Below are 24,215 nucleotides of genomic sequence, written 5' to 3' on the forward strand. Positions count from 1 at the left end.
TACTGCATTACTCCTTTCTTGTCAAATTTGATCTCGCTCGATGATTTGGATAATTCTTTGGATAATTTTAACCCTTTCGTTTGCATTTGCAGGTAACTGTGATAATTGTACAGACACTAATAACGAGGGGAAGGATATATCAAGAGAAGCTTTCTTGCTGTTGACCTGTATAAAATCTTGTAGGGGCCGCTGGGGCCTCACTATGCCAATAGACATTCTTCGTGGCTCCCGGGTATGCTCCTTTATTTGGATTATCAAAATGGAGTGATGGGAATCTATGTGTACCAATGAGATTATATTGAATGTGATCTGACATGGTTCACTAACAAATTCCACTTCTGGGTTTAAATATAATTGTTGTAATCATTCCAAATCTTTTGCCAGTAGTGCATTAAGTCTATTTTTTGTTATATTTTGCAGTATTATCATGGTAACATTTTGAATGAGCTTTTTAGAGAAAAAATATGTGGAAATATTTGAGAAGATGTGAAATTCTGTGTACCCTGTCGATGTGATAGAATATATCCTCTTTATGAATGTTTTCATTCTAGAAGCTAGAACCTCCACCATAGAGTGAGGCATCTGCTCTAGAGGAAGCCTTGATTCTGTGTTTTGACAAATTGGTAAATGTTGCCACAATTTCCCAATTAGAATTAGATATTAGAGTACATTTTAATGCTGTAATGATTTAGGAAGATGCATGCTTTTGTACACTACTTAACCTGAGATTATTATTACAATCTGAGAGTAATTTTCTGGTGGAAATCTGACCTAGTCATTGTTTCTTTGGTTGATTCTCCTAACTAATTTTTTTTATTTACTTGATATCCACCAAAAATGTGATCATGTTTGCATGTGCTCGAGTCGATGTCCTTTTGACTTGCTTGTTAAGATACTAAAATTTGAGGCTTTTTTTTTTGGGTATCATATTGTATAGTCTGCTATACCTCTTCCTGTATTTTGCATGTTTTAGTGGCGAAATTTGTATCAAGTATCTTTATTTTTCTCACTTTCGTGTTCATGGATAGTTGTGTGCATACACTGGAATATCGTATGCTTTGAAAGTTTTCTGTTAGAATGGTAGCTCAACCTATGACCTTAAAAAGAGTTGGAAAGGTTTAGATGACTTTTTTTTTTGGACAGTCAAAGCGGATTGTTGAGAATCATTTTGATGGACTTCCCTTACATGGACTTGGTCGAGACCATTCAATTAACTGGTGGAAAGGACTTGGGGATCAGTTGCTCGCTCATGGTAAACTATGAAAATTTTCTTATTGGTTGGTAACACCATAATTATTAATTGTGTGAACATTACTTCATGTTGTGTTTACTTTAAACTGGGATCAAGATCACTACTTTTTCTTAAGCAATTAATATGGTGAAATTTTTAAGGATGGGCACGAGGTTGATGCTGCCATGTGTGGATAACTTTTTTCTTTATTTTGTTCGTTTTTTCTAAATAGAGGTTTAGGTGCATTGTTTGTTGGAGAAAGTAGTTCTTTTGATGAAAATAGGGCCAGACATAAACTGTAATAAATAGCAGAGGATTAGACATAAGAAAGGTCAAGTAGGACAGTCCTAGGAGTAACTTTGAGACACGTCTAGCACTACATAAGGATTGAGATCTCTAGAAAATTATTGAATGGACATTGTTGCCCCTCATTTCATGCATATCTGCACACTTTTCAACAAATTATGTGGTTAGGACTTGATTTACACACTGTTAATCAAGCGACTTGCTGCAACATAGATGAAGTTGCTTTATCAATCCTTGATAATCATCTTAAACATTTGACTTTAGTGCCGGTGCAATGGGCCACTCCTATTGTGAAAAGAAATAAAAGATGAATAAAAAGTGATTATTTCTGTAGTACTAGTTGTTGGAAAGATGTCCTACATATTTGCAAACCAGATATTTTTCATATTTTCAAAAGTAATCAGCTGCATCGAGGGGCCTATGAAGCTGGGTATCCCATCTTCTATCCCCAATCTCAAGTATAGGCTTGTACTTGGTTTCATCATTCTTCAAAACCAATTTAATACTTCTGTCGCCCTAGTCATTGTCTCATGCATGTGACCCATGCATAGTTTCAAAAAGCGGTCCGCCCAGAGCCTGAGCGACCACCTAGGCGGATATCCTTGGGCGCCTGCCTAGGTTGCCGCCCAAGGGCAGAAATATGGCTCCTTGATGGTAGTTTTTGGTCAATTTTTTTTAATACTAAAGGGGCAAAATTGTGGGTTTTAGGTTCATTTGAAACCTAAAACCCGTTAAAGGCTGTTTTAGAGAGAGAACCCCAAAAGAAAAATTCTATTGGGCCGCTCAAGTTCTGGCTGCTTGCCTAAGCACTGGGCGGCCTGGATCCCCCGACCTCCTAGGTGCCGCCTAGTGCTTTTGAAACACTGGACTCATGTTGGGCTTTGCATCACCATAAACCAATCGAAGCACTTCAACCAAAGGGTTAAGAAACACTTAAGGAATAGTAGATTTGTGCACAAAAATATGTATTAAGCACAACTAGCTTTGATTTTTTCCCATCTTGATGCCTCAGCTACTTATCCATTCTTCTAAGATGAGATGTCCTAGGAAATTTATTGATTATTTCTCTCTCTCTCTCTCTCTCTCTCTATCCCCTTTGAAACTCCCTCCTCATAATTACCACTAGGGTATGACTATAAATGAAACTAATGACAAACTTAGCTTTTGTAGTTGTCCCTTTAACCTTGGATGTTCTCACTACGTTCTCAAGCATGGGATCAAAACAGTGAGTTTCACAAAGAGTCCAAATCATATGCCTCCTCTTCAAAGTCACGAGACACCCAACTGCAGAATAAACAATACCATTTTTTTTTTGTTGCCAATATTCAAAGCTCTGTATTGATAGTTCAAAAACCATACAAAAGAGAGTTACAACAAACTCAAAAATCATTACAAATCACTAACTCAGCAAGTGAAACACCTTTTTTTGCTAACTCATCGGCTTCCCGATAGACATGGTAGAATGAGACCCTCATAACTGCTACGAGATCCGTAATATGTATCCCAACTTGTTGCATCTACCACATAACTCTTTGTCCTCTCTGGCACCATAGAATGGTATTCATCGAGTCCCTTTCCCCCATGAGAACTACATCCATCTGTCTATCTCGGTTTCTTCCAGGATAGTTCTTCGATGATGGCAGAGACCACATCGGGAGTGGATGGGAAATCATTCCTGTTCAAGTGCTGATACCGTACTTGCTCCTCTCTATCCCAATGTCTTAAAAAATGGTCCGCGTGGCTCCTAGGCGGCCTGGACCAAAGACCTGCACGCATAGATCCAAGTGGCCCTACACGGGCGGATGTACCTGGGTGGGTGCCCAAGCGTGCGCTCAGTCGTAAGGCCATTTTCATTTTTTTAAATCTCCCAAAAGGGCAAAGGGGGTCATTTTGACCCCTAAGGTTGTATAAAAACATTAAGGGGTTTATTTTTAACAGCCAAAGTGAAAAAAAGAATTAATTTTTTTTTTTTTTTCTTAAAAACAAAACCCTCAATATATGAAAACCCCCAAAGTGAAAAAAACTATAGGGCGCTTGAGGTTTTGGACGCCCGCTTAGGCGCTGGGGAGGCCGCCTCGGGGCTGCCTAGCATTTTTTGAAACCTTGGTCTATCCTTCAAAGTCTTCAATACTTGCAATAAAGAGGCCATCTCAGCTTTATTTGCAGTCAAAGTCCAACAAGGTCCGGCATAGCAAAATACCATTGTCCTTCCAATCTCGAAGTATTCCACCAACACCTGCTCTCCCTGGATTTCCGTATGAACTACCATCAAAGTTTAACTTAAAACAACCATGCATTGGTGGGGTCCATTTCATTTTCGGTCTACACTTAGCCTTCCCCAACTTGAAAAGGTTAGGGAGATTAGCCAAAACATCAATTTCAGAAATTCCCCAGTTTTCTCTAAGAATTGATAACCAGCTCCACATGGTATGCTTAACGTTGAACAACACCCTCTCATAAGGAAGAGAAGCCCCCTCAAAGGTCCTACAATTCCTGTCCTTCCACAACTCCCACATGATTGCCCCACTAAGTATCATCCAAAACTTCATACCACCCTTAGACAACCGTATCCCTGAAAATTATGTGAGAATACAATCTAGAGAAAATGGCACAACCCACGCAACTCCGAGCTGGTTAAAACACCATCCCCACAATCTTGAAGCAAAAGCACAATGAAGGAATAGATGAGGACTCGATTCCCCATCACTTTTACACATAAGGCACACATTCGTCAAGATTTTACCCCTTTTAATTTAATTGTCAATAGTTCGAATCTTCTCTTGTGTAACTAACCACACAAAAGCTTGAACCTTGTGGGGTATCGACCACTTCCAAACACCTGCTAGTACTCTATAAACAGATTTGATAGAAAATGTACCCACTTTTTCTAATTCCCATACAATCTCACCCTCCAAATTGGATTTATACACATTTTCCAAAAGAGACATCAAACCCAAAAATTGATTAGGTACTGCCTACAGAACCCTATTATAATGCATCTGCAGATCCCATGATGCTTTGCCATCAGCTATTGAGAACAAATCTGCCACTTTAGCATTTGGCTCAGTGACTCAATCAAATAAGTTAGGAAATGAAATTTTAAGGGGACAATTTTCCAACCATTTTAAGTGCCAAAAGGAAATACTCTCTCCTTTACCAATCTCTCATCTGATATTGTCATCCACAAATTTTTTCGTGGAATAGATAGCCTTCCAAGAGAAGGAGGTCTTCGAGTTCCTCCCTTTCCCGAGCCAACAACCAATCCTATCCAAACCATACTTTGCCACAAGAATAGAACACCAAAACTGATCTCTGTGAACCAAGCTGCTCAACCATCTTTTCGATAATAAAGCAGAATTGACCAAAGAAACCATCCTAATCCCCAAGCCTCTCTTCTCTTTTGGCATACATACACGGTCCCACCTTAAAAGATGATACTTTCTCTGCTCACCCACTGATCCCCATAAGAAGCTCCTCATCATAAGTTCAATGCGTTTAGCTACCACTCGAGGCATCTGAAATGTAGACATTTGGTAAATCAAAAGGTTAGCTAAACAAGATTTGATAAGAGTAATCTGCCCTCCTAAAGATAAGTATTTGGGCTTCTACATATCAAGTTTACACTGTACTTTTTCAAGTACTCTATCCTAGGCCGAAACAGGTAGTCTGGAAAATGAGATAGGTAAGCCCAAATAAATAAAAGGGAAGTTTTCAACCCGACAGCCCATGCACTCAGCCAAGGATAGCACAAGGTTATCATCATCGCCCACTCCGATCAAGGAAGTCTTAGAAAAAATAACTTTCAAACCAATAACAACCTCACAACATGTAAAGAACCTATAAATATTCATCAATTGAGCATGTTCCGCCTTACAGAAAATAAGGGTATCATCAACGTATTGCGAATGAGATACTACAGGCCCATTAGGTGCTACTTGGAAACCTTGCAAATTTCCTTTCTTCGACTTTCCTCAACATAAGACTAAAGCGCTCTGCATACAAGGTAAAAAAGAATGGAGATAGGGGATCCTCTTGCCTCTGACCTCTTGAGGAAGGGAAATGACCAATAGGGCTCCCATTTATCAAAAAAAAGTGGGTAGTGGACAAACAACCCCAAATTCATTTTCTCCATCGTCTCCAAAAACCATTCTTTCCATCACCTCCAACAAAATTTTCCACTCCCCTCGGTTATAAGCCTTTTCCATATCCAGCTTAAGAACTACTCCAAGCTCTCCACTAATGGCACTAGAGTGAATACACTCTTGGGCAATCATCACTCTGTCAGTAATCATTCTATTCTTAATAAATGCTGCTTGTGGTCTAGAGACCCTGAAATGAAGCACAACCTTCAGTCTTTCAGCAAGAATCTTAGCTATAATCTTGTATAAACTCGTAAACAAACTTACAGGGTGAATACCACTAATCGAAGCAATCACATATTTCTTTGGAGTGAGTGAGATATAAGTGGCATTGATCCCTTCAAACAACTTGCCCCTATCCATAAACTCTGTAACCATATTCAATAACTCATCTCCCACCAAAGCCCAAAATCTTTGAAAGAAAAAAAACGGAAAGCCATTTGGACCCGGAGCCTTATCACTAGTGAGTGATAAAACCGCCACCTTAAGGTCATCCATAGTAACTTCAGCGTCCAATTGGACAACACAATTAGATGGTAATGATTTAAATTGGATTCTTGGCATCCGTGTCTCAAACATAATTTTAGAGGAGAAAGCTTTTCGAAAGTGCTCAACAATACCATTTTCTAACCCTTGCCTATCCCCTTCATCCACCCCCGGTATAGTCAGACTAGAAATATCATTATGTCGTCTTCTGGCACTCGCAATTGCGTGGAAAAATTTAGTATTTAGATCTCCCTCCAACCATTTAGTTCGAGATCTTTGCCGCCAATACACTTCTTCTAGCCTAAGGTTCTCCTGGAGAGAGCATAGCATCGAGCTCCTTTGAATATTATGATCCAACACTTAAACCTCAGCCAACAAATTATCAATTTTAGACTTCAAATGGTATTGATTGTCCATTTTCCAAGAAATTAGATTATGCTTAATACTAATCAGCTTTTTATGAATCTGGAAACCAGTACCACCCAAAATCACCTTATTTAACAACGTGTTTCGAATAATATCAACCACTTCTCTCTCCTGCAACCATCCTATTTTCAGTCTAAACGGCCAAGGCCCTCGTTCACCACTGGCCACATTTAGTTGGATAGGTACATGATCTGAAGTCAATTGTGGGAGCCCTCTGACTGTTGTTAATGGATATACCTTTAACCACCCACAAGACACCAAGAACCGATCAATCTTGGACATAATCAAACTCGATAAACTATTATTTGACCAAGTAAATTTAAGACCAGCAATAGTGAGATCCATCAGTCTATGCCTTTTTATAAAACCATTGAAAAGGTGCATCAAAGAATTAACCGAGCAATTAGATGAAATTTCATAGGCCATCTTATGAGATTAAAGTCATCCCCAACACAATATGGCAGTTCAATCAAAGAAATGAACTCAGAGAGAGTATTCAAAAACACTTACTTCTGAGCAAGAAAATGAGGCCCATAAACATTAATTAAAACCCATTAAAAGTCACTGGGACCTTTAAAAGAAACAACAATAAACCTGTCACTTTTAAAAATATTTACATAAATAAAAATATCAGGGTCCCAAACTACCCATAGGTCCCCCGAAACTCCTATAGCATCAACACCAATAAAATCCACTGACCCATTACCCCACACTTCTCTATTCCCAAAAACATTAGGATCAGGCAATTTAGTTTCTTGAAGGATCAAAACAGAAGGTTTAAATTTTTTAACTAAAAGCAAAACATCCCTTTTCCTCCTACTATCCCCCAAACACCTAACATTCCAGCTTATAATATTAAAATTCATAAACAACGAGAAGAAGAACCCGGTCCCTCTGCCTCCGGTCCAAGCAAGCCAATTCCACAGATGAGGGATCCGTCAATGCAGAGCTGGAGGAGGTCCTACTATCCTCAATTTCAATACGCACTGGGTTCCCTTCCTGAAAATGACCTCCATGAAACCTCCGCTCAGCAATTCTAGAAGAAGTTCGCAAACGTGCCTTAGCTGCCTTTTGTTTTCCTTTCCTTGAACTCTCTGTAATCTCCACCGAAGTTGCCCCATTCTTTTTAAAATTTTCCTTCCTTTGCTGGTCTTTCTCCTTCTTAGCTGCCTTCACCTTGGCCTTGATCTCTTGAAGAAACATGGCAATAGGTACATTAAGATCTAAGCCCACATCAGACAAAATGGTCGTATAAGCATGTTCTGCTTTCATCTCAGCTACTTTAGTTTCATCGAAAGCCCCTATTGGTCCCAAAGGTTGCGCTGAACCCAACAATCGAAGAGGGGATTGTTTCCCAGGAGCGATGACATTCAAAGGTGGAACCACCTGGGGATCCACAATGGCAAGGGCATTAGGCTGAGGCTCCTCCTCACTCAACAAAACTAAAGAATTACTCAAAGGTTCCTCCCCATCCTCTGACATCTCCTCCGGCTCATTCTTAGAATCCTCCTGCTGACCCATCGGTGCCTCATTGAAATCATCCTCCTGCTGACCCACCGGTGCATCATTCACAACATCCACATGGGAGTTCCTAACCCTTTCCTTTCTCATATCCTTACGAAAAGGAAGAACTCTCGGCATGATATTTGAGAGGTAAGAGAAAAATGCCTTACAGATTAGCTTTTGCAATAGAAACCCTCCTGAAATAGACGTTGGACGCACTACCCTCCTCTTCAAACTCCACAGAGCAAAATGTTTTCTACTAATTGCCTTCTATGCAGAGCCAAGACATAGAGGTGGGCAAGGATCGCTCAAAATATTCTCCACCGTCCTATTCTCCATATCTAGCTTACACATGGCAAAGCTTTCCAATTCTTCAAACCTTCTAATATCCTCCATCACATTAGTGGATCTACCCAACATTACACTTGATGGCTCCCCTATTTCAAAACTTTTAAGTTTTGGTGTTCCCATAAGACTAGGAATACCACCATTCGCTAGTCCACCTACAAGGGTACTAGCTAGATGTGGTACTTCTGGCCCTCCAACAACTACTTTTGGAATACTACAAACCCCAAATCTTGCCTTTTATTGTTATTCAAATAGGTATCCTTGTTATCATCAAAACGTCCCATCGGAACCCAGACCTTTTTGAGTTTCAAATTTGGTGCTTTTGTAGGCCCATGATCAGAAGGCACCAACACTTGCTTCCCATGTGGACCACCTTCCCCAAAATTTCGATAGCCTCCATTGGGGACTTGCAACTCAGTCGAGATTGAGATGGGCCGACGAGAAGAGCTAGTCTCCTTTCTATTGCGCACCACTGTCCATCCATCATCCTCATCCAATGGATGCACCACAGGGGTAGTATTCGAAATCGTACTAGATGAAGGACCTCGATGGTGACATTCACAAGGAAAGAATCTGGACCCACCTTCAAATTAATCTTCTTGGGAAGGGGTACAGAAATCGCCCTCTGAATCTTAACCTAAACAAAGTTGCAATCAAAGGCTGTATATGAGGACAATCAACCTCACAGAATTCCCCACAAACTTTAGCAAGTTTTTGGAAAATAGCTAAGTTCCAAACATGCAGCGGAACGCCACAAAATCTCACCCAACAGTAATTTGTACAAACAAAGGAGATGTGAGCAGAAGGCTCCGTCTGTCCAATGATAGCAATTTACCTCGAACCTTAGGGAACCTATGCTTAAGAGCCTTAAAATATTCATCCTCAGACTTCAAAAAGAACACAACTTTACCAGAGCCAAAATTTTTCACCTCCAGATGGTAGGATGAACTCCATCCTCTCTTAAGCCCAATCACTTAGGCTCAAAATGTCATTGCATGGAGGACTGAAAGACCCAACAATCTATAAACAAGCCCGATTAATAGATGCCCCAAAAATTTTAAGATCAACATGCTAGGATGAGAATGACTCGTCTCCTTCCTTCACAACATCGCCCATTGTCTATGACAATTTGTACCACATGCTCTTACCTAATGAATTCTAAATCTCATCCATTAACTCACCAAAGTGGCATCATTTGACTTGTTTAATGCATCAATAAACTTCAAAAAAGAGTGTCATCATCACTGTCTAGACTTTTTCCCAACTAATTGGGGTCGGCTACATGAATCCCGGTCCGTCATTCTGCTCTATTAAGGGCCATACCCTTAGTGAGGCCATAAGTCCTCATAACTTTTTTCACTACTTCCAACCATGTCCTTTTGGGCCTACCCCTTGCTTTTTTTTAGCCTAACGCTTGAACTAACTCACACCTCTTAACAAGTATTGTACTGGGTCTGCGCCACACATGGGCAGCCCACCTAAGTCTACTCTCTTTCATCTTTTCGCCTATTGGTGTCGCACCTAAATTTTTTCAAATGTATTCATTTTGAATTCTATCCCTTCTTATCTTGCCACTCATCTATCTAAACATCCTCATCTCCGCTACACTCATTATGTGGGTATATTGCTTTTTGACCGCTCAACATTCTTCCCCATAAAGCAAAGCTGGTCTAAAAAACGAGTGGTCTTTTGGGCAATTGGCCAAAAAATTGGTAAATACATGAGACCTCCCATTTGGCCATCTATCACACACATAGTTTCAAAAAGTAGACCGCCTAGTGCCTAGGCGGTCAGTCCCTGGGCAGCCGCCCAGAGCCTGCACCCCACTTAGAGGCGGAAAAAATGAATTTTTTTTTTTTCATTTTGTTATTTTGAAAGGTTTAAAGGTTAAGAATGATGGCTTTTACGTTCATTTGAACCCTAAACCCACAAGAAAACCTCCAAAAAACTACATTTAATTGATTTGATCATCGAATCATCGAAGTGTTTCTCAAAGTTTGGAGTTTAAGCAACCAAAGTAAGTGCATTTTTAGATTGCTTGCTTTATTTTGAGATGTCTTCTTTAGGAGTTAGTCGGAGTGGAGATCCAGGTTGGAAATAGGGATACAACCCGAATCCAAATGACTAAGATATAAAAGGAGGCAGCTTAAACCGGTTTAAGAAACATCTTGCCGGTATTAAGGGGGATGTTGCCCCTTGGAAAAACGTTCTTGAAGCTGTCAGAGAGGAGATTAAGCAATTTTAAAATTATGTAAAACAAAAACAAGAACTAAATCCTTGTCATATATCTATTTCTGCTACTATTAGAAAACGTGATCCGGGTTGGAAGTATGGATAACCCAAAACCAAATGATAAAAATTGTATAAGGTGTAATTTTTGTGAAAACCATACCAATGGGAGTATTAGCCGATTCATAATACACCTTGCTGGTGTTAGAGGTAATGTTGTTTCTTGTACAAAGGTTTTGAAGCATTTTGAGATGAAATTAGACATCTTTTGAATTTTGCAGAACCAAAAAGGTTGAAAATAAGCCTTGTTCTATGGAAGTATCTTCTCCAATTTCTAATCGTCGGAGTGGTGATCGGGGTTGGAAGTATGGTTATATCCCGAATCCAAGTGATAAAATCGTATTAAATGTAATTCTTGTGGAAATGATACTAATGGGGGGCATTTTCCGGTTTAAAAAACACTTTGCCGGTATTAGGGGGGATTTTGCCCTGTGTAAAAATGTTCTTGAGGTTACCAAGGAAGAAATTATAAAATATTTGAGTTCAAAGAAACACAAAAAGAAGGGTACAGCAGCCAAGACTCATAGGGCCTCATCTGCACCGACTACACATACTAGTAAAAGGAAGGTAGAAGAAGAGGAAGAGGAGGAAGAGGCAGATTCAGAAGAAACAGAGGAGGATGAGCGTTATATTGAAGAGGGAGATGACTCTGATGATGATGGCCTCGACTCTGATGCATATGATGAGGCTTGCGCTATTGATATTCCTTATGATGATGATGATGATTGAATACTCTTGCCTCTTTGTGCTGAGTGTTGAGTGTTGAGTCTGTTGACTGTTGTGTAACTTGTGTTGAGTTATGAGTGTTGACTTTTGTTAGACTGTATATTTTCTAAATTTTTGTATATTTCTGTTTTGTTGAATGTTGACTTTTATATGACTTGTATGGTTTTACAGTTTACTGTTTTAACAATATGGATTATCAAAATTCTCTTCTCAACTTTTATTTATTAGTTTTTTTTTTTTCTTCAAGTTGGATTATTGGAATATGGTATATTGGGATTTTTTATTTTTTTTCAACTAGGCAGCCGCCCAGGTTCTAGGCGCCTACCTAGCGCTTTTTGATACACTGATCACACATGATGGTCACCCCATACTTCTCCCACCCTTCTCTTTGAAAACTCAAAATTTTCTTCACATCTTTCATTGTGTCCTTCAAAATGGGCACCCTAAGCTCATGAAATGTAGGGGGTTGAGTCTAGGCCTAATTGTCAATTGCCTCGAGGCCCTCGACCATAACCTTGAAGCTATTGTGTCAATACGGTATTGAAAGGAATTTCGGCTTGGTAAAACCACTTGGTGGTGTATTTGCAAACCTTATTTGTCTCTTGCATCTATTACCAAGTGTAGCCTTTTTTGTTTTTGCGTCCTATCCTCCACTGCAATCTTGGGGTCAAGGGTGCAAAAAACATCCATTGGTCCCTTATGGAGAGGTCGTTTTTGCCCAACCTTACCACCAAAATTTATATCCCTATCCCTTGTAACCCTTGCTTGTTTCCAACTTCAAAAACATCTTCGTCTTCTACATCATCAAATATCTGAATTTCATCCAACAATTCTTTTTGTTCCATTGCATTCTTTTCTTTTTGAATTTTTTTTTTGCCACCTACATGTGCCTTGATCTCTATTCTCATTGGTCGCTTGTGGGCATGCACTAACAATTCCCGATAATGTACCGGCAAGAAGTTCATTTTTCCGTAAATACCCCCATATTAGTACTAGCTTGCTTAGCAGAGGCTTGAACTTCCAATAGTTTAGAGGGCTTTGTTTGCTTGTTGCTACCACTGGTGTGGCAAAGGCATAAAATACATAGGTGTGAGTGCATTGATCTGTAGCTTATCCAAAGCATCGCCACTGGTTTGGCTTTGCTCTTCACTTTAGAAGGTAGAAGACACTTCAATTTGATTTTTGTAGTTTTTTTATTTTTTATTTTTTTGTAGTTTTTATTTTTTTGTTGCAATGTCAAAGCGCTCACTAAAACTCTTACTTTGTTGAGCAAAGCCTTTTTGGATTGTACATTTAAGATATGGTTGAAGAGTGCTTTATCTAACCTGCAGAACACTCTTCAACCACAACTGAGCTTGTTGCCACCCTTAAAAGCACTCTAGAGGGCGTTTCTGCCTCTCCAATGCTCCTGTTTAGCCTGTTCCAGTCTTCCTCAATGGTTGAGATAGCTTGTTTTTGGCACCAACGCTTTTAGTCCTGTTTGAAAGTCCAAAGGCACGTCAAATGAACGTAACATCCAAACCAAAGTAAGGATGAATTATGACTTTTAGCTACTTGTCTGAAAGCAGAAACTCTACCAGTTAGCAAACCAACTCATTCAATTGCAAGTTAAAGGCCCTAAAGGGCCTTTGCGCATGGAGAGCATGGTCACCTGGTGGGTGGGTAGGACTACATACTTCATCTTTCTTTAGGGGCATCCTTTATTTCATAAAAAAATGCCTTGCCGAGAAGTTTGGGGCCAACTGTATTGCTGTAGCATGGAAAATGTGCTGCTGTACTATGAGCCCTTTAGAAGCAAGAAACGAGGCCGTTCACAACCAGCATAGTCCTGATTCAGCTACCATCTGGCATGAAACCTAGCATACACTGTTGCTTTTGTGAAACCTTTCTAACATAGAGTATAGAAAACACCATTTCGGTCACTTGCGGTGTTGAGTTTCAAATATTTCATTGCCAGATTCTTGTTAGTCGACGAGGATGAATGCCTGTTCCAAAAAAAAAAAAAGTATTAATAAATGAAAGGATACCAAAAAGTTGAAAGAAATTTTGATTTCTACTCAGCCTTGATTACTTTGGCAAATCCTCGCCCAAAAACTCCCAATGCCCAAAACAATCTCAAGTGATTGCCCAAAGAATCCCCATATGTTTTCTGAAAATTTTGGATTCAATAAAAAAATATCGGTTCCAAATTTTTTTATTTTATTCACTTAGAAGGGTCTTGTAGGGGGTATGTACACCCCATGCCCCCCCAAAAAAAAAAAAATTGTTTGAAGGTTCTTTTTTTGCTGAAAATTTGGAATTTCTTTGGATAAGACACCAATAAGATCTTGAGCATTATAAGAATGCAAAAGAATTTTTGGGTGGCCATTGAGAAAAGGCATACCAATGATAATGACTGTGGGTTGTAAGAGCACTGTAGCGAAAATAGAATGACAGAACCCAATCGGTCCTGGAATACTTTGATGACATGAATGTCTTGCAAAACAATTAGTGGGGTGTGGCAAGTCAATATTGATTGGATTTAGCAACTTGAATTTGGTGGCGTTTTATGTAGATTTGGGGTTTTAATTGTCTGCCGTTGATGCGCCTGAATTAATGTCCAGCAATATAGTAGTTTTGCTTTTAGGTTAACTTGGTGCCCATAAGGTTAGCTTCTTGCATATACGGGTTTCAACAGCAGTGCAATGTGTTTTATGTTCTGCCATTTTTCTTGTTGATGAGTGCTGTGTGTTTCTGTTTTTCTTTTATTGTAATCCTTGAAAAGGCCCATTATAAGTAATGATGGAATTTCAAAACCATGCAGGCTATTTGACAGAGGCTGTTCAGGATGTATATAGAACTGTAAGGTATAATTACCTTCAAATTATGTTGCATAGGTGCTGAGAAGTGATGGCCACCCCTATGTGTGTCGTATTCAGATTGTTCTTCAAATGCAACATTCTACTCTGTTGATGAGGCTTTACTTTTCATTGTTTTTATTGCCAACTTACATTATGATTAAGAAGATATAGTTTGTTATTTTTCATGTAGTGTGAGCCCAACAGGAACTCAATTTCTCCATGCTTCAAGTGCTGATCATCAACCACCTCTAATTTTGGTTCTGACCCATGAAATGGTTGAGGAAAACCAAACTGGTGAAAATCCAGTTAAATATGAAGGAGATCTCAATGACCTATCTGCTCTAGAATGTCAAGGACTTACAAAGGTTAGATTAGTCCATCAACAAGCTTTTTTACGTTGCATATAATTTTATTTGTTTCAGTGTTACGTACTTTTCACATTTTACAAATTGAGATTGTTTTGAACACTCTGTGCTTCTTTATATTTATCTTCTCATCGTTGTGGAGGCCCTTTAGGGGTATCCCTCTCTTTACTATGCTGCACATTGCGAGTATCCATTCACCGGATTTTAGTTGGTAGATGGAATATTGGCAATTATTATTGTCATTTATCGTGGGAAAAAGTTTTTATAAGGTTGACCCTTATATTGTAGAATTAAGGTGCACCTCAAAAATCTATTGGGAAAAGGCCATTTTGACGTTGGAAAACTATCTAACTGATCATCCTGAAGTCGAGATGTATGGATATGGGGGAAAAAAACGATTTCAAGTCCCCAAAATAGTACTTCTTGCAGCACATTATTTGAACCGTTTATTTTCAAGATTTTCATGTGTTTATAGATCTGCAGAATTTGACCCATTTTTGGAGTTTAAATGTAGCTTAAATAAGTGTGCTAGTAGACATGTTTATTGGTATTAAATGCACTAAAATCCCAAACTTTTGGGAACTACATTTTCGGACCACTCCCTCAATTTCTATACCATTCCCATAGGCACTGGATAAAGAGATGACTTCATTCTCTATGCTACTGCATTGAGTTTTTTTTTTTTCTATCGTGTTTGGTTGTTCTAGCTATGTGTGAGTGGGTGGTTGGGTTGGTGGGGGGCTCGGTATGTGTTTGTCCATGCATATTATTTAGTCGTGGGAGTTAGGTTCATGCTTTGATGCCTATGACATGATCCTTATGGTAGAAATTAAAGATTAGCAAAAGCGAATTAAAAAGAAAAGGAATAAGGTAGGATGAAAACATTTTTTATCTATAATATTTTTCTCACGCAATTGTTTCATTCTTTTGTAATATGTATGACTACAATAGCTAGGATAAATAAAATCATAGTGAAAAAAGTCATGTAACTCATGACATGATGAGGATAAAATATTATATTTTCGAAATTTTAAGAATTGCATTTGTATTTATTTGGACTATCACTATCTTAAGAAAATTTCTAGGACAGAAGTACCAGCATATTAGTCGACATAGTTAGGCTACCCCGGGTAAGTAAATTAGAGACTTGAGGCACCTGGAATTTTACTAAGTCTCTCGGCATGAAATGCGGTTTCTTTGATTTACACTAACTTTGGATGCAACTTATGCCTTAATCATTGCATAGTTAGCATTCCAACAAAATGCAGCATTTGCGAGTGGGATGAAAACTAGTATTTGCAGTTTTCATCTCCCTCACAAAAGTGTGGCTTTTATTTATGTCCTTGAGGTTTCAAAATTGCCCCCAAAGGGACCACTTAATAACGAAATCGTCAATCAACAGTGCCCAAGGATGGTTTGTGACAGCATGTAAGGTGAGATCAAACAAGTCTTTAAATTAGCATGGAAATCTACACATCCATGACAGAAAGCGAAGTTTGACTTGGAACTGTAGTTTTTGGAGGGAGGTCACTATGGAAGTTGCTACTACATTCCTGACTCTGCTTCTTCTATGCATTTGTTCTTCTCATTGTTAATGGTACAATTATCGTTCTTTTCCAGGATGAGGTACATCTCTACCACAAGCTTCTTGATTTGCGGATGAAGTTGGCACGAAATGTTGGGACAGCTCCGTAAGTTGACATTTAGGTTGATAAATGTGAAATTTGAAGTTTTTGCTTTTTTTATTCTGTGTTCACAGTCTTATTTTTCGTCCTATCGCCATTGGTATGTCCTTGTCTGCAGATATGCTATATGTGGTGATCAAACCATTCAAAAAATTTCAAAAATAAGGCCATCAAGCAAGGCTAGACTGGCAAACATTGATGGTGTCAATCAGGCATGTCTGTTATCCAATAAATCCATTATTTCCAAATTAGCTTGCTGAAATTTTCTATTAACTGTATTACGACACACATGGCGGGAGGATGAGTTTGTCTGCTGATTGGCTTGTGCAAAAATAGTAGCCGTCCGTATGTGAATTGGGATAATCAACATTATGGTTGCCTCCGCAAGAGTTGTTATACTGATATCGTTATATGTCTGAGTTTCATCTTTGGTGCCACTTATGGAGTTTTAAGCCTACTTAAGTTTGCTGAAAATTAGAACATTGTATATTGTCGGTAGGAATTGGCAAACTTCTAATGACTTGACTGATTAGGCAGACCATGAATTGGATAGATCCTTTTTTTTCCCATTTTCTGTATGTCTGTTTTTTGTGTCCATATTTGTTAATTATTTACTGTTTTCTCGCTAGCAGCACCTGGTAACAACATATGGGAATCATATCATCGAAAGTATTTGTCATTTGTCACAAGAATTGAAGCTTTCTTTGAATGGTGAAGAACCAACACTGATGGCAGTAGCACACAAGCCATATCCAAGTACCCAAAAAAGATCAAATCCAGCGAAGGTTGAGGCATGGAGAATGTGGCAAGAGCATGGTCTTTCTTTTCAAAAGATTGCTGTATGTCATATTTTAGTGTTTTAAAGTATATCCAGTGTTCATCTCATTGCTTCCATGTGGTTTATTTATCCTAATTAGGAAGTGTGACCTTATTATCTGTAAATGATATTGTGTTGAAGAACTTACCAGAGAGGCCGGCACCTATACAAGAACAGACTGTTATTTCATATGTTCTTGAAGCTGCAAGAGAGGGGTATAAAATCCAGTGGAGCAGATTTTGTAAGGAAACTGGATTGACATGTGAAATTTTCAAAGACATTCAACTTGCTGTTGCGAAAATTGGCTCTAAAGAAAAACTAAAGCCAATTAAGGAAGAGTTACCTGAATCTGTGAGTGATCTTCTACTTCAGAAATAAAAGAACTTATTACCTACTGTACTTGAGTTGCAGACTCCTTAATTTAACCCCACTATCCACTATTCTCTCCTCCATATTTTCTATCTCAACTTAAACCTCTGCCTCTATAATCTCCAGAGTCCTTCAGAGCCGCCATTGTCCCCACGCACCCCCCCTCCCCCCAAGAAAACAAAAATCGAAAATAAAATTAAATAAAATGCATCTATAATTCTTTACTTTCTTTTCATTTTCTTTTTCCTGGTAAGTAGAAACAAATTATTTATCTAAAACTTTATAAATACAGGTGACATATGTCCATGTCAAGGCATGCTTGACAATGCAAGAATTGGGGCTATCAGCAAACGCTATATTAGATGTTCCAGAGCTACGTGAGGATCATGCAACAACCAAAACAAGAGTGTGCAATAAAGAGGATATAGTCAGAGAAAATTTAGTGCTTGATTTTTCAAATATAGATGGTGAAGAGCCTTCTGTTTCTCCAAGAGTTACTGAGAACAAAGAATTAACTAGGCATCGAAAACAAGCCTGTGGAAGTGACGCCCCAATCTCAGAAAAACCAGCAAAACTGCGACACGTGGACATTGATGAGATATCACGGAACAATAGACACAAGCCCGATGCAACCATGGACTCTGTGCTTGAGTGGATTGGAAGCCATAATGGAGTAAGCTTCCATTGCTTAATTTACAGGTTGTGGGCCTTATTGAGTGCTTCACAAAATGCAACAACATTTTCAGAAAATGACGGTTTCCTATGCCTTGCTATTTCATTGTAGGTGGGTCTCTCAGATATCCTTGATCACTTTAAGGGATCCAGCAGAGAATCAGTGGCTGCAGTTTTGAATGGACTAGAGGGTGAGTTCTTAATTTATAGAAAGGGTGAATTGTACATAGTAATGTAAGCATTGTTTGTTCTTACCTAATTTATGCTTGAAGAGCTTCCCTTGGCCATTGGAATCATGTTGTTTCTACTTGCAGCTTTAAGCTTGGCTGAATTGTGTTTTATGAATTATGATTTTCAGTCATTTATGTATAAAACTTAAAACAAGACTATTTATTCCATTATATTGTTCATATGAGTTATATATCATTACCTAATTTATGCTTGAAGAGCTTCCCTTGGCCCTTGGAATCATGTCTGTTTCTACTTGCAGCTTTAATCTTGGATGAATTATGTTTTGTGATTTTTAGTCATTTATAAATTTATTCCATCATAAAGTAGCGGCTGAGATCAAGAGCAAATGATATAGAGACCCATTCGAGTCTCAATATCAACAAAGAATCTTCCACTAAAGCAAGCCCGCATTTCTTATTACTAGTGAGATGAACCTGCTTCTCAGGTCTCATTGAAAGGTTATATTCATGGTCATAATCATATGAGCCTTTTTCCATCTATTAAAAGACAACATCAAAGGTCTTTGGTTTTCTCTATCTATATTGACATTGTATATCATGTCTCTCCTAAAATCTCGCTCCATAAAGATCTCAATTATATGTAACTATTATGTTATATATATGATATTTATTATATTATGGGATTCTCTATAAAGAGATCATTTATCTTTTGTACATGGAGATCACAATCATTTCTATTAATTAGATGTCAAATTGGATGGTTTGGTGTGAGCCACAAATTCCCATAAATTTTAAGATGGTGTAGGAGTGGCATTGAAAACCACTCAATGATTGTAACTTCTATGTACAAATGATAAACAGTCCGTTTGTAAATAATCCCTTGTATAATATATATATATATATATGAGCAATGATCCAATGCAACGACACTTCTAGAAAACCATGTTTGTGGTACTTGTATGACTTCAAATTTTGCACACACTCTTCATCTAAATGATCAATCCCAAAGAAAAAAAAATTAAATTTGGACCTTGGATATGGTCAAAATGAGTCCCCTCCAAAAATGAATCTAGACCATACATTTTGTGAATTTCAAGATCTTAGCTTTTATAAACTCAAAATCATTTTTTTTTTTTTTAACATTGTTCATCTAATGATAATAAAGCCATCCAAAAAAATTAGAAATGAAAAAATCCTTCTAAGATTTAGATCTAAACATCTCACCAAAATGAACGATCTATGTTAATTGGGCTAAAAAATACTTTTTAAGTTGTGTTTTCAATTTTTTTCTTTTTTTGTGATTGTTCATTAGAATGAAAAGTGTATATATTTGAAATTTTGGATCAACCAAGTAGCCATAAGATGGTTTTTTAAGTTGTTGCATCATATTACTATACAACAGTTGTATAAAATCATTGCCTTATAAAATTATCTAGTTTTGATGGTTTATTCCTCTGTAAACTGCACTAGACCACTACGTTAGCATCAGATTGATTTAAGGGAAATAAGAGCTTCATACTAGATTACAAAGTGAACTGGCTCATGTTGAGGCCCAGATCGTAAACACCACCACCGTTAACTCATAATCAATGACACGAACATAAACCAACATATGGGTACTAGTTCTTGCTTCCCTTAAGATGTAATATTAAGCACAGCAAACTGCTAAGCTGAGCAGTCATACTCAAACCCAAGATGAAAATTACATTTGCAGTTCACAAGACATGGTTGAAATCCCTGATCCATCATAATATAAACCCAAACCCCACCTTATATATATATATATTCAATGCATATGAGTGCGTATACATGTGGGAGTGAGAAGCATTATGTCCAAGCTGCCATGTATCATCTCATGCGACAGGCTGCAGGCGCACCTGCAGCATCAGCAGCATGTGGAATGCGGCAACCATTACCAGCCGGCTGGTGGTGGTGGTGGCGTGTTTGATAGTCAGCAACCACACTTTGTTCATTTCCCCTATACAAATTATCTAGTTTTGATGGTTTATTCCTCTGTAGACTGCACTAGACCACCACCTTCGCGTCAGTTTGATTTTAGGGAAATACGAGCTTCATACTAGATTACAAAGTGAAGTGGCTCAGGCGCAGATCATAAACACCACCACCTCTAACTCACAATCAATAACACAAACATAAGCCAACATATGGGAACCAGTTCTTGCTTCCCTTAAGATGTAATATTCATAAGCCAAAACCCAAGAACAAGTGTGCTCTGCAAACTGCTAAGCTAAGCAGTCATACTCAAACCCAAGATGAAAATTACACTTGCAGTTCATATGGCGTGATTGAAATCTCTGATCCATCATATAAACCCAAACCCCACCTTATATATAGGTTACATGCAATGCATATGAGTGCGTATGCATGTGGGAGTGAGAAGCATCATGTCCAACCTGCCATGGATCATCTCACCCGACAGGCGGCAAGCCCACCTGCTGCATCAGCAGCATGTGGAATGCGGCAACCTTTGCCAGCCAGCTGGTGGTGGTGGCGGCGTGTTCGATAGTCGGCAACCACACTTTGGGGCAGGCTTGGAGGCTGGGGCTCATATGTGGTGCTAGTAGCTTGGAGGGGCTCAAGAGTCTCTACGACATCACTCATGAGTGGCCGGGCTTTAGGGTTTTGACTGAGGCAATAGTAGGCTAAGCTGCAGGCCTTTTGGGCAGCCCTGGTGGAGTACTGGCCCTCCAAGCGCGGATCAATGACTTGGAGGAGCTTGCGCTTGTCGTTGAGCTTGGGGCGTGCCCAGTCCACAAGGCTCTGCTCTTTACTCGGCCGTGTCTTGTCCACGGACCGCCGGCCAGTGAGCAGCTCAAGGAGGACCACACCAAAGCTGTAGACATCGCTCCTTGCCGTAAGGTGACCTGGTAAGGATTATCAATGAAGTTAGTGTTGGGGCATATAGGAGAAACATAAAATTGTAGCTCAATGGAAGATGGCTGTTGGTTCTACAAAGGAGGTAATGCTCAATCATATCGAATTTTCAGATATTCGAGAAGATAACACGAGTGTGTTGAATGCTGGAAAGCTCGTACCCTTTTGATACAAAAATGCCTTGCCATTATGACAAATTAATTATAGCCATATTAGGCAACACATACCTGTCATCACATATTCAGGGGCTGCATATCCATATGTGCCCATCACACGTGTAGACACGTGGGTCTCATCTCCCTGAGGCCCTGCCTTTGCGAGCCCAAAATCAGAGAGCTTGGCAGTGTAATCCTGTATGACATAGCAGATGATAGATGATGAGAATCAGAAGAACCACATAATTCATTATAATGAAAACGGCACCTAAGGCCTTGTTATGTTTTGAAAGTTCAATAGACACTGACAGAGTCCAGTAATATATTTGACGTCTTGAAATCCCGATAGATAACAGGCTTTTCAGCTCCATGAAGGAAAGCAAGCCCTTTGGCAGCCCCTAGTGCAATTGTCATTCTTGTTGCCCATGATAATGGAGCAGATGCCTCTGCACGCCTCAAGCAAGAGAAGTCATGTAAGATCATTTGCCCGAGTACACAAGAGTGCAGGGATATAACTTTAAAAGCATTAAAATATAGCTATTTGGACAGTTTCTTGTTACTTTTAATGTTTAGTATAAACCAGGTCATCATCATCATCTGAGCCAAAGGACTGCAGCACCAAAAGAATGTATTCGTTTTCTTTTAAACAGATCCAGCAGAGAGTTTTAAATAGAACTAAATGTCTAATTTCTAAATTCACAAATGTTTCTTACAACAAAAAATAGCAGAAACTTCATACAGAAATTTGTTCAAGAGTTGGGGGAAGAAAGACATACTACGAAACAAGTGGTTCTCAAGGCTTCCTCGGAACATAAACTCATAAACAAGCAACCTGTGGTCATCCTCGCAACAATATCCGATGAGCTTGACCAAATTAGCGTGCCTCAACTGCCCTAGAAAATTAACCTCTGCCTGTAAGTCAAAAATACCATACACAAGTCAATAAACAAGAAATTAACTGAAAAAGGAAAAATCAATAAACTATTCTATAATCATGGGAAATAGAAAACTATTAAAATTTCCGAACAGTTACTTGTCGTGCAGCAACTAAAAAGTTCAGAACCAAAAGTGATTCTATTGATTGAAATCCCTACATCGATGACAATAAAGGCTGCTTTGAATTTGTTTGTTTTTTATAGTTAAAATCGTAATCCAAAGCGGGATTAAATCAGCCCTTACTTACAAGCCACTCCCTATGCCCTTGAAGACCATCCTTGTTGAGGACCTTAACAGCAACAGGGAGGGATTTGAGACCAACTCTCACATTCTCATCTATATATCCTTTATACACCGTCCCAAACCCTCCTTCACCAAGAACATAATCAGAGCGGAAGCTCTTGGTAATAGTCTCTAGCTCAAATAATGTGAAGGCGATCACATTGGTGGATCCTGGACTATGTCTCAGATCTTCAAAGTTTCTGGGAGTTGATGGGTCGCTGAAATCCGATGAGGACCGATTATGTCTCTTCTCAGAAGGAATGTTTTTTACAGGCAATGCCAATAACTGAAGTTGCTGAACTGTAACAAAAAAAGCAATTGAACTTCAGAAAAGGGTAAGGTAATCATGAGAGTGCGATAACTTGTCAACAGGGTCCCAAACCAGTTCGATCCATGATGATATTTCCTGATGCATATAATGAGGGTTACTAAAAAGATCAGACATACTTGTTGCAATGGAAAGAAGGTATACTGATGTGATGGGTATATCATGAAAATCATTGTAACCACTGACCGACGCTTGAACTTGCCAGTCACTTGACTAACCCTAAAATCGGGGTGAGTCCGACCTAGTTCTTTGAATATTAAATGTTCCTTCTGTTGAGACTCAGCCGAACCGGCCTCTTACTTGAGCTTGGGACCCAGGTAAATCCAAGCCTGAGGTCAGGCCACTAAATACCGATGAAAATAGATAAGTTGGGATATTACTGGAACCGTGAGAACATTCTCAAGCAACCTTACTTTTCCATTAAAAATGATGAAGATAGCACTGACTGTATTGGCATGGTTGAATCAACTATGAACCTTGGTAAAAGGGTAAGATTAGATTGACTGAGGTAGTGAACAAGGAAACTCATAAAACTGTCATGAGCTGATGAAGGTGCACCAATGTTGGATGGAATAAAAGATTATCAATTCCAAACAAAAAAATAAAGGGGGAAACAAAACCAGATTGAACCCTCCTATAACGAGAGAGAGGAAAAAGAAACTACTATCACAATCTCCTTTACAAAATGAAACAACAAATCATAAAAAATCCAAATTCTCACAAGAAGACCCACAGTATAAAAAATGACACTGGCATTTCTACAGCGATAAAAAGGAATAAATATTCAGAACAATTCACAGAAAGGAAAAGCATCTTGAGGCCGATTCACAGATTTTGGCATAAAACAAAGAATGAAATAAAAAGAAATACCAAACGTGGCAAAGTAAAGCGTAGGCACCAGAGAAGAAGCCCTAGACGTAAACAGTAGCGTGTAGTGGAACAGAGGGATGGTGTGTGTGTACCTTGGACCTGAGCAGCTGCAACGGCGGATTCCTCTCTAGTCCCACAGTTCCCCATCTTCTCCCTGCCTCTATTATTCTCATACTAATCTCTTTTTTATTATACGCTTTCTCCCCTCCAATATCATACAATCATACTACTTGTAGCTTCTGTGGATAAATATACGGCCGATCTGAATCTCCTGCTTCTTCTTCTTTCGATAATGGGAGTTTGAAGACCTTCCCTTCTATTTTGAGCTCTTCAATCTCATCACTTATTTGTTGTTC

General features: G+C 38.9%; 2 protein-coding genes across 6 annotated transcripts in view; one reads left to right on the forward strand and one right to left on the reverse strand.

Moving 5' to 3' along the window:
- Positions 1-18,645, forward strand: part of LOC18432470 (uncharacterized) — a 45,044-nt gene extending 26,399 nt beyond the window's left edge. For 2 of the 4 annotated variants that reach the window (XR_016060959.1, XR_016060960.1), the window contains exons 11-20: positions 93-232; positions 1,144-1,252; positions 14,258-14,300; positions 14,485-14,659; positions 16,280-16,350; positions 16,463-16,556; positions 16,977-17,183; positions 17,313-17,512; positions 17,823-18,203; positions 18,315-18,645. Coding sequence is in view for 2 of the 4 variants with exons in the window: in XM_020666179.2 (XP_020521838.1) it covers positions 93-232; positions 1,144-1,252; positions 14,258-14,300; positions 14,485-14,659; positions 16,280-16,350; positions 16,463-16,556; positions 16,977-17,183; positions 17,303-17,512; positions 17,823-18,203; positions 18,315-18,440 (1,556 nt within the window). In the remaining 2 variants the exon portion in view is untranslated. Of the gene's footprint in view, positions 1-92; positions 233-1,143; positions 1,253-14,257; positions 14,301-14,484; positions 14,660-16,279; positions 16,351-16,462; positions 16,557-16,976; positions 17,184-17,302; positions 17,513-17,822; positions 18,204-18,314 lie in introns of all 4 variants that reach the window. The other 2 variants (XM_020666179.2, XM_020666180.2) reach the window with 1 other exon arrangement.
- A 1,856-nt stretch (positions 18,646-20,501) lies between these two features.
- On the reverse strand, positions 20,502-24,215 carry LOC18432472 (Protein kinase superfamily protein). 2 transcript variants are annotated; one of them, XM_006842574.4, is made up of 6 exons: positions 23,952-24,215; positions 22,627-22,961; positions 22,220-22,355; positions 21,753-21,889; positions 21,516-21,639; positions 20,502-21,278 (listed from the first exon to the last, which is right to left on the reverse strand). In XM_006842574.4, the coding sequence occupies exons 1-6, from the start codon at positions 24,004-24,006 to the stop codon at positions 20,818-20,820; spliced, it is 1,248 nt and encodes a 415-aa protein (XP_006842637.1). In that variant the 5' UTR covers positions 24,007-24,215; the 3' UTR covers positions 20,502-20,817. The 2 variants fall into 2 exon arrangements, with proteins under 2 accessions (XP_006842637.1, XP_088730214.1); XM_088874088.1 differs by lacking the exon at positions 22,627-22,961.

This window comes from Amborella trichopoda, chromosome 8 (assembly GCF_054954075.1).
Source record: "Amborella trichopoda isolate Santa Cruz 75 chromosome 8, AtrichopodaSantaCruz75HAP2 v2.0, whole genome shotgun sequence".
Classification (NCBI taxonomy): domain Eukaryota; kingdom Viridiplantae; phylum Streptophyta; class Magnoliopsida; order Amborellales; family Amborellaceae; genus Amborella; species Amborella trichopoda.

What these genes read in the sequence shown, in the direction of transcription:
- LOC18432472 (XM_006842574.4), bottom strand. Translation starts at nt 24,006, where the DNA reads ATGGGGAACTGTGGGACTAGAGAGGAATCCGCCGTTGCAGCTGCTCAG. An exon ending in AAGGGCATAGGGAGTGGCTT is followed by an intron (nt 22,356 to 22,626) that starts GTAAGTAAGGGC and finishes TTTGACTTACAG; the next exon opens with GCAGAGGTTAATTTTCTAGG. An exon ending in TGAGAACCACTTGTTTCGTA is followed by an intron (nt 21,890 to 22,219) that starts GTATGTCTTTCT and finishes TGAGGCGTGCAG; the next exon opens with AGGCATCTGCTCCATTATCA.